At 31.7% G+C, this 10,795-nt stretch overlaps 1 protein-coding gene and 1 pseudogene across 1 annotated transcript; both read right to left on the bottom strand.

The window, feature by feature from the left end:
- Positions 1–4,636: 4,636 nt before the first annotated feature.
- Positions 4,637–6,325, bottom strand: LOC147930444 (uncharacterized; annotated as a pseudogene).
- A 1,704-nt stretch (positions 6,326–8,029) lies between these two features.
- LOC104731558 (TIR domain-containing protein) lies at positions 8,030–9,273 on the bottom strand. Its single transcript, XM_010450980.2, has 2 exons — positions 8,627–9,273; positions 8,030–8,464 (listed from the first exon to the last, which is right to left on the bottom strand). Exons 1-2 carry the CDS (start codon positions 9,121–9,123, stop codon positions 8,212–8,214), a joined length of 750 nt encoding a protein of 249 aa, XP_010449282.1. The 5' UTR covers positions 9,124–9,273; the 3' UTR covers positions 8,030–8,211.
- Between the last annotated feature and the right edge of the window lie 1,522 nt (positions 9,274–10,795).

Raw genomic sequence — 10,795 nt, 5'->3', positions numbered from 1 at the left:
ATATTGAAAGATGAGATAGTGAAATGATGTCTTTATATACTATTTGGGCATCATATTTAAAACTAAAGTGAAAATTAGTCAAAATACATATTTGGAAAAGAAAAAACTGTTTCCATAACAACTAATTTGAACGCTGACCAGTCAACAAATCATTTATTTCCATTTGTTTCTCTTTGGAAATGATATAATAAAATTATTTTTCGTGACATATATTCACATTGGCATGTCAATTAGTACCAAACTTTGCTGGCTGGTCTTGTCCAGTTTCGAAAAACACCGGACTCAAATTTAAATATATATGTCCAGAAATAATCAGGTCTTTCGGTTTCATTCTGTTTGAGCTGTCGAGTTTTTCGGGCTTAGCCCACGTGGGTTCAGGCTTAGCCCGACTGGCTTCGGGACAGTCCGAGAAGCCTTTTAACAAATATATTTGTACTTTTTTGTTTACTTTTTTGTTTAATTGCACTATTTGATTAATTATTATTGTAGTTTAAAACTCTAATCCTAATTTTTATATTTACTTAAAAACCTTACTTAATAATTTAAAATTTTTAATAACCTTACTTAATACTTTAAAAATTTTTATCATGATATTTTATATGAATTATATATTGTTTTATTTGGTTAAAGTATTAAAATTTTATTTAGTTTTAAACTTTTTCTTTTAAATTAAGTTGGTTGTAGTAAATATAGATGAGTTATTAAAAATTTTGTTTGATCTGCTTTTTAATGCTTATAAGTTTGAATTTTTGATATCTAAGATAAGCTCGGAAAAGCCCAAAAAGCCTTGTAACTCTGTTAGGACCGGACTCAGACTTTAAATTATAGATTCGAAAATATTTCGGATCGAACTAGGCCAAACTCAAATATATGCGGACTTTACAGGTTTCGGGCTGAAACGGGTCGGGCCATTCCGATAGACACCCCTTTCACAAATTATCTTTTAACCTTCGCCATGAATTTCATTTTGTTAACTACGAATTGCCAGCTCTGTGTTCTTTTTCATATTAACCCCGAAAATCATGTTAACCAGAAAAGAAACCCTTAATTTTATTTAAATCATTAAGAGAGAAATAAAAAAATTAGAATATCTTTATCAATATCATAGTTATTACCACCAAACCATAGAGAAAATCAATTCTTTGGATCAATCCTCGGGAGTTTAGCAGCCGCCTAAGTCTTTCTTTACCATTTATCGATCAGGAATACGTCATTGTAGCCAGCATTTCACCTTAATGCGACATGGATCAATTGAAGATGCTTGTTTAACCATCATTTCCACTAGATACCAGGAACGAAAGAGAATGAATCGGATCATATGAATATTACGCTTACACATAGCTTGTAACAATATATGTTTTTCTTGAGACATAAATAAGAAGGTTTTCTCCTAACTGCTTAACACGACGATATTTGGCAGCATATATTTTCGACACCTGTCCCTACTTTTCAATTATTAAATTCTATTAATTTATTTTTCTCAAAATTACATACATTATTTTTCATATTCATTAAATTTAAATGATATTTCTGTACTAAAAAAAATGTTTATACTTATGCAATATCTTTTTAGTAATTATAAATGGATATCAATTATCAATATTTTAAATAACTACCATAACATTATAATTTCTTATCATTTATCAATATTTTATATAATTACCATAACATTATAATTTTGCAAATAAGAAAGAATTAAATATTAATATTATAATTTTTGACAAAATATAATGTGATGGTTATTAAATTCTTTACTAATTTCAAGCTGTAAAAATATTATAATAATTATTTGTTGACAAATAAATTATAATATTTGTTCTACAGTTTTTGTGCCAAAGGATCAAGTCAATTTATTCTAAAATAATTTGAAGATATAAAACAATATGACATTTTATTTTTCTTTAATAGTAATCATTAACACAATTTATTGCATATTAATTCTTTAAAATGTAACTCCCATGATGTTTGAAAAAAAATTAAAAACAAATCTTTCATCATATGAATACACTTTAATGCATTAATTCCAATACAATTTGTGTTTTCCCCAAAAAAAAAAAAACACACACACAGACAAAACCTATGGTAAATTTATTTTTTGAAATGTAATCATAACTCCCATGATGTTTGACCAAAAAAAAACTGAAAAACCTCTCATACTACTACAAATTTATCTATAATAGCTAGAAAAAGTCTTCATCAAACATTATATTCTACCTCTCACATAATTTTCTAAATTTTATAGTATTTAAATTTTTCCTTTATGTGACATTTGTAGGTTTTGAAATAAATAAGTTGAGTCCAAATTTTGGAGCATATATAGAAGTGAACATGTGAAATGCGATTATTCATTAGAAAGAGTTAGATGAAGAAGGTCTTAGGCACATAACACATTCTCATTTGTAAATGTTGTTTCGAATGCTTATTTTGTATATTAATATTGTAATTTTTTTTCTTTTGATCCATTTGAAATGTTGTTACAACTGTGTTTGTATGTATTTATTAACTTTCTTTCTGATAACCATTTTTATTGTCCTTTGTTTTATTTATAGGTTATAGCTTCTGATGAGAAAAGTTTTGTGATGATTTAGGATTTAGGGTCGAGGATGATTTGGACGTCTAGGTGATATATATCTCATGATATGGGTTTCCAAAGCCATGTGATTCTTCCAAATTCATTTTTTATTTTCTTACACAATTTAGTATTAATAGTTTTCTTAAAATATAATTAACATCTAATTGATTTATTTTCACAACATTATTTTTTGGGTTATACTATGTATGCACTTATTTTCTCTTCTCATATGTTCCATTATTTTTTCTATCCATGATCAATTGTTGATGATGTGAAGATAGTGCTTACCCGCAAGCAGAGCAAGGCAATGGAATTTGACCATGTGTGCAAGTTTCATCAATACACATTTAACAAGACTCACCTCTACCATATGTTTATCAAGTGGAAAGATCCAAAGATCACCCTAAGCTAATCCCAATTGCATTCTAGAGAGAGAGGCGGAGGGAAAGAGAGAGAAAAAACAATGTTTTGGAGAAGTAGGAAGATTTGAGTTATCTCTTTTTCCATCCATCACATGGGTTTAGAAATAAAAAACATAGAAGAAAAAAAAGATTATCTGGTGAACAATTATTTTATGTTCTCTTAGGCTATGCAGTTAACACTAATAAAGTAACTCGATAATATGATGATATGTTTTTACTCTTTTTCGTTGGTCATTTTGAGTATGATACAACACACATATATATATATATTATTTTTAAATAGAAAAGTATAACACAAAAAAGCAGTTTTTATTTGATATAATAATATATCATTATATATTAATAACATTTTTTTTACTCAATTCTAAACTAAAATTTAGTTTGCATTTAGTATGTTCAATAGATATAAAGTACGTGATAAAAATATAGAAAAATCTAACAGAGAACTTCTTTTTCCAAATGCAATTAATCAAGAAACACAAAGAATTCTACTTCTAGAACACAAATGCATTTGAAGTCATTTGTATAATTCATTAAGATTAAAATATTTTATTGCTAAAACATTCAAATTATAATAATAAAACTTTTAAGCATGTGTGAAGCATGCTGGTAATATATAAATATCAAAATTATTTATGCTACATTTAGTTATCTAATTAATGAAATTAACTACACAGAGAATGAAGGAAGAGCATGAGTTTCGGCTCAAGAAGAGGTTATTCAAGAAATTCAAGCTACTATCTTGTCCTTCTTGGAGGTGTCTGGTTTTAGAAGATATTGATGTTTTGTAGATTATGTTAACAGCGGACAAACTAACAAATAATGTCCATGCTAAGCCGTATTTTATTTATACGTAATCAATATTTTTTTCTTAACGTAAAAATTGTTTGTACGTCTTTCTTGTGCATCAAAACATGAAGAGCTCTATATATTATGGGATACAGACTAAATATTTTAAAGTAACCTTTCATATTAACAAAAAATTTCAATTTAATGCTTAACGAATCTATAGTCATTCATTTTAAGGGACTGAGAATATTTATTTAAAAACAAAACAAATAACAAAAATAAGATATATAATTTATCGAAACACAAAATATAAAATTTTAAATATTTGAATAAATCTAAAATATGTTAAAATTATTATAAAGTTATCTCGCGCGATGCGCGAGTCTACTTCTAGTAGTTTATAAATTTCGGAAGCAAAATTGTTAAATCCTACAGCTTAAAAAAAAATTAATACAGTAGTATGCGAAATATGATTGGCTTAGATCTCCGGCGTCAACTTTTACAACATAAACTCATCAGTCTACCGTTTAAACAGTGCCGGCTCGGAGATATTCGATGCTTAAAGCAAATAAAAAATTTATGCCCCAAAATTTTTTTGTTCGCGTCACAAAATAAATTGAAACTTAACTAGTTTATAAGAGTTTTACCGAAAAATGTTAATAAGCAAAAAAAGACAAAAACATCAGTTTTGTTTATCGCGAAAGATAATTCTCCTTGCCTTCATTCCTGCAAATTCATTCATCAATTTTTTGGTAATCGAGCTTCTCAACTTGTTCTTGCTCTATGGATATCAATGCCAAACCATTCAATCGATCTTGAGACATAGTCGAGCGTAGATAATTTTTTATGAGCTTTAATTTTGAAAAACTTCTCTCCGCGGAAGCAACCGAAACCGGAATGGTGAGTAATATACGATAGGCAATCCATGTGTTTGGTAATCGAGCTTCTCAACTTGTTCTTGCTCTATGGATATCAATGCCAAACCATTCAATCGATCTTGAGACATAGTCGAGCGTAGATAATTTTTTATGAGCTTTAATTTTGAAAAACTTCTCTCCGCGGAAGCAACCGAAACCGGAATGGTGAGTAATATACGATAGGCAATCCATGTGTTTGAATAACAACCATCCATTCTTTTCAAAAATTCCAACACTTCAACCGGTTTTGTAATCTCTTTTGGCAACACATCCCTTAAAAGTTTCAGCTCCATAAACAGATCTTCTCCATCTATATCTGAATGCATATCATGCTTCAAGGAAGCTTCCAACCATCATACATGATGTCTTTAACTCATCATCTTTTGCTAACTTTTGTCTCTGTACACCAAACAAAAATCCAAAGATTTTTTCATAACATTGGAATTGCTCAAATCTTACCTCAAGAGACGTAATAGCTTGATCCATTATGTTGATGAAGTAATCAATTCTAAAACTCTCCTCTGCAGTCTTACTTTCATCAACATTCTCAACATCCTCACCAAATTTCCTTTTCTTTTTCACCAAGCGCTTTACTTTTGTAGGGAAGACAGGCTCAATCTCCATCTCAATGGCAATTTGTGTAGCTTCACCTTTAGCTTTCTCGAAACCTGTTTCCATGTAGTCTTTCAAATAAGCAATAAGCCCCCGTAACTGAGAAATAGCAGCCACAAGATCCATATCCTCTAACTGTAAGGATTTGCTTACTATATTCACAGCAAAAAGCAAATCATACCAAATTACCATTCCAAATAAAATTTCAAACCCTCCAATTCCATGTTTTTCACTCTCTCCAAGAGACGCAGCCTCACTTCGGTGTCCTGGATTATCACTATGTTCTGCCAAATAAAATAGTGCATCTCTTATCTTTGAAGCTTGAAATCTTATTGGTTTAAGACTGTCAATCCGACTTTCCCAACGCGTCTGAGACAGCGATTTAAGTGTAATACCATTCACTATTTCTCTGAACACTTCCCAATTGTTGGTTGAAGCTGCAAATAGACAATATATTCGCTGAACAATGCCAAAAAAAGAAACAGCTTTCTAGATGATTTAGCCATATCACAAAGTGCAAGATTAAGACTATGGCATCCACACGGAGTGTAAAATGCCCTTGGATTTATATCAAGCAACCTTTTCTGAACTCCTCTATGTTTTCCCTTCATATTTTGTCCATTGTCATATCCTTGTCCTCTTACATCATTGATATCCAACTTCAGATCAATCAATGCATCTTGAAGAGTCTTAAAAAGTCCCTCACCCGTCTTACCTTTGATTTCCAAAAACGTCAAGAAGAACTCCTCAATCTTAGGTGAATTCGTTGAAACATCGATACATCGAATTAAAAAGGTCATCTGTTCTTTACGACTAACATCCGGAGTGGAATCAAGCATGACAGAAAACTACTTTGCATTCTGAATCTAAAGTAAGATCATGAGCTTGATCTCATTAGCAATTAATTCTATCAACTCATTTTGAATCTGATGACTGAGAAAATGGCTCTGAATTTCACCTTTCTTAGCACGTCGTATGTGTTCCTTCATTATTGAATCAAAACCTCCAATCATCCTAATAAATGCCAAAAAATTCCCACTGTTTGGATCATCAATCTTATCATTAGTTCCACGAAATGCTAGATTTCTTTCAGCTAGAGTCTTTACCACTACAATTATTCTCAACAATACATCTCTCCAATGTTTTTTCTCCTTCTTAATTGCCTCTTGCATATGATTGTCAATAGTTTTATTCTTTTGAAATCTCTCTTCTAGCTCCATCCAACGAGTTCATGCAAATAATATGACGATGAGTTGTTTCATGTCGTGTTTCAGTTTTTGAGAAGCATTTCTCCAATCATTAAACCCATTACTTGCTAATAGAGTAGGATTTGTTTCTTGATCAAATAATTTACAGCAAAAGCAAAAGACCTTATCTTGAACTTTTGAGTAAACTAACCATCTTCTAACTTGTTTCTCTCCATTAGTCATTCTTCTTATATAAGATGAATAAGTGAAACATCTATCAACATTATCTCTAGGAAAACGGTAATCTGCTCTTGGTTTTGGAGGTGGTCCTTTCTCAACCAAATAATCTCTCATTTTTTTATCAATATTCTCCCAATTTGCAGGATCAGTCATATCCACATTCTCATAAAACACTCTAATCTCATCAACTTTCTCATCAACTTTCTCATCAACTCTATCATCTTCTTTCTGGTTTTCACTCTGAAACGTTTAATCCCTGTTCTCATTCATATGATCTGCATCATCCTCCACTACATTATTAAGCTCTCTTTTATCCTTGTTCTCATTCATACTCTTCTCATCTGCATTCTCTTCCATATTATTAAGCTCTTCATCTTCTTTACCTATCTCAGCCGCCTCAGGTCTAGCAGTCTCATCAGTTCTAGGAATTGGAGTTCTTGTAACACACCTGAACATATTGCCAATTTGAGATTTCATCAGTTCATCCCGTCTGTCCTTTTTCTTCCTATTATCACATCCACTTGGTTGACTTCTTCCTCCTGGCGACATTGAGAGAAGAAGACATAGGGTGTAAATGGTTGCAAGGTTGAAGAGATTGAATAGGTTGAAAAAAATTATTCAACCAATTTTCATCATTTGCATTGTAAAGGTTGAAGAGGTTGGAAAAAACTATTCAGCCCATTCAACTCAAAAAATTGAAAAAATAAACTAATCCTACAGAAAATGTCTTCATCTGCAGCCATACACGAGTCAAAAAGAGAAATCAGTAAAGAATAGATAGAAGAAAGCTGGTGTTAGAGTCTTAGAAACTTAGGTGGAGAAGAAACTGAATTTTATCATAGTTTCGAACCCTTTACCTTGACCACAAGGAACATATCACCTAACCACTACACCACATGGCAATTACAAATTGATGTTCCAAAAAAATTTATAAAGTCTGCTGCTTAAAGCCATTGCTTGTTGGGCTTCAGCTACGGGCCGAGCCTGCGTTTAAACATGATGAAAATTTGTAATACTGTAGATCCGCCAGTAATCTACGTTTTTACATAATTGTACTAATGAGTACAAGTAGTAGTTAACTGAGTTGAAGTAGTTAAATACGGATACGGTAGTGTTTTTTTGTCAAGATGCATGTACATGCAGCTATATATATATATATATATATATTTTTTGCATCTATATATAGCACTACTATTAGTTAGTTCTTTCAGTAAAATGGAATTAATCTCGTCATCAACGGCATTAGCTGGTAAAGCTTTAGTTATTAAAATGAACATATGAGCGAGAGACTGAACGAAAAAAACATTGAGATATATATATACACAACATAAAAGCATAAAAAAAAAAACCCAAGAGCTCATTGATCGTTTTTAACAAAAAAAAAATAAAAAATATAAAAAGAGCTCATTGATCGTATGCATTATGGCATACGTACATTGAGAGTCAAGTGTCATCTGTTCCACTTTAACCCATCAGCTCTGAATCAATCGGAGACTATGCCGAACGACAAACAACAAGAGAACAGCTAGATACCAACGTGGGCTATTTAAGAAACCCAAATCCGAGAAAACAGATATAGGGATAAAGTAAAAACACAAAGCCGCAACCACTGAAGCGGAGAGAAGCTCTGCCAAAACTTCTTCTCCGATTGTTTGTTTTGCCGATATATAAGGTACTTTTTTCCTAATGCCCTGAAGGATCGCTTCCAGAAGATCGCTATCGTTGCTGTCAACGAAGAGTAGAGCCAGTTAGAGATATTTCATAATGGAAGTGAGATGGTATCTTGGCTGATATATACAAAAGACATGGACCAATCCTTTCATTTTAAATTAGTTTTGAGTTATCTATGAAACTGAACAAGACGACTTTAATTTACTATTATATTACCTATAGTATCCTGAAGTGAAGCCAGGCTTTCTAGCAATAGACCTTAGACATCCCACGATGTGATGGGTCAATTGATGATTCTGCCTCCCTTGTGTCATCATCGTTTCCTCAAAACATTTCCCGAATCTTCCCTCCAAATTGTTAACTTCTTCGATGTTCACTTTGTAGAAGATGGGGATCACCATGAGTTCCTCTTCGGTCACGCGCTCATGGATCTTGTTCAGCTCATTCAAGCACTGTTTTGACTCTGCGTATTTGTCAAAGAAGATCACAAGAGCGAGTTCCGATTTTTCTATCCTCCTGAATAAAAGGTGGTCATGATGATGAGGGCCTCTCCTTTCCCATCGATCATCGCTATCTAAGAAAACGTTGACCCGTGCGTCTTTTAAGGCCTTCACGACATGGCTGACAAATCCTTTGCGCAGGTCGTCGTCGTTTCCTTGGAAACTGATAAATATCTGAGGGCGTGGTCGGCGTCGGAAAGCTGGCATCGTCATGGGACGTACGTAAACGGAGTTTGGTACGTCAAAAAGAGGACAGCTAAATTTTATAAAATGATTGGTGACTAAATTTATTGGCAACCTCTGGGATTGTATAGCCTTATAGTAGGGTCATAGGTTTCATTAAAAAAAAAACAAGACTTCCATTATTATTATTTTTTTTTTGTTTTTGTTATGCATGCATGCGTACGTTCATGCTGACTTTGATAATGGACGAAACTTCTTATTTTTCTTTTCTTTTTTTTCTGTTTTTTATTTATGCTTTCATATTTTGAAGTGGAATTCCATTTTCTCTTTACGATCCAGAATATTACAAAATGTTCATAATTCAAAAAAGTGACTTCACTATATAACAAGGACATGTTAAAACATAATTAAATACGAAATGTCATTCATACTATCAAAATTTATTGAGCAGGTGGGAATATGTTAGTCTTGTGAAGAAACCGTTTACTAAAACATGTAAGATGGATCCTCTTGCAGTCTTGCTCTTGCCATTATAACGCTGGAATCAATATATTCTTAAAAAGAAAGGTGATAATTTAATTAAAGAAAATATACATATTTATTACCAAACAGCGCCAATTTCCTTTTCGTATAACCTCACTCATATCTTTTAATCGATAGTCCAACTATAAACAGTGGTTGGAGATTCTTCAATTAAATCCCATAAAGAAGGTCATACATAAACCAAAAATAAAATAAAGGCAAAGGTAATATAACATCTTAGAGGTTAGAACATCATAATCAATATCGCAGTTGGTAACAATAAAACCATTAGAAAATTTTGGATCAATCCACGTAGCGTTATCTCACGTCTGGTTTTCAGATCATTGTTTGACCAAACCCAAATCGTAACCGATATAGTTCTCCTCCGGTAATATCGGTTCTCCGTCGTCACCTAATTAACATATTCTGATTTTTCTTTTCGGAAAACAACATTCGGAAAATGGTTGAAGGAGCGAATCCTTCACCAAGTGTTTGCAAAACCATAGTTTCACCGACAGCCATCATTATAACATTTTCTCAGTGAATATATATCCGGGAAATCTAACATATATATATATATATATAATATGTACAACAGTACAATATGTTTGCATATCCTTCTATTTCGTTCGTATTAGTGCATGTATATATGGTAAAATATGTTGATGATATGTCGAATTTGTTCGTTACGAATTAAAAGTTTTAATTTACATGAAGTCAGAAGGCAACAAGCCAACAACCATGGAACAGTTTAAACTACATGAACTTTGCGTTAAAAGTTTACAAAATATATCATTCAGTCGACATTTTGATAAACAGTTACGAAGAATTTAAAAACATTTTTTGTTAAATATATTACGAAAGTTAAATGTGCGCATATTTATTTTATTTTTGTTAAATGACTCAGTAACCATCCTTATTCCTTTACTAACCAATTAACGTGAAAATCACAATAATGAAAAATCATGGGATCAAAAAATTTCAAAACAAATTAACTTTTGCATATGAAATTGGAAAAAAAAAAGAACCTATAAGATGAAAAACAATATAAACAAACCTAAAGACTAAAGAGTATATAGATGTATCAGAAACGCTGATACTGGAACAATGCATCTTATCTATACTCATCAATGGAGCTGGTTGCTAATTATATATTATATATAGAAAAATAACAACCAAA

Source organism: Camelina sativa, chromosome 12 (genome assembly GCF_030686135.1).
Source record: "Camelina sativa cultivar CO46 ecotype springtype chromosome 12, ASM3068613v1".
NCBI lineage: Eukaryota > Viridiplantae > Streptophyta > Magnoliopsida > Brassicales > Brassicaceae > Camelina > Camelina sativa.
The sequence above is the reverse complement of the archived record's forward strand: the minus strand, read 5'-3'. Positions and strand labels throughout refer to the sequence as shown.

Excerpts from the sequence above, each read along its gene's own strand:
- LOC104731558 (XM_010450980.2), bottom strand. The coding sequence starts at position 9,123 with ATGACGATGCCAGCTTTCCGACGCCGACCACGCCCTCAGATATTTATC. Across the intron at positions 8,465-8,626 it reads TTCACTTCAGGATACTATAG|CAACGATAGCGATCTTCTGG; the intron begins GTAATATAATAG and ends CTTCGTTGACAG.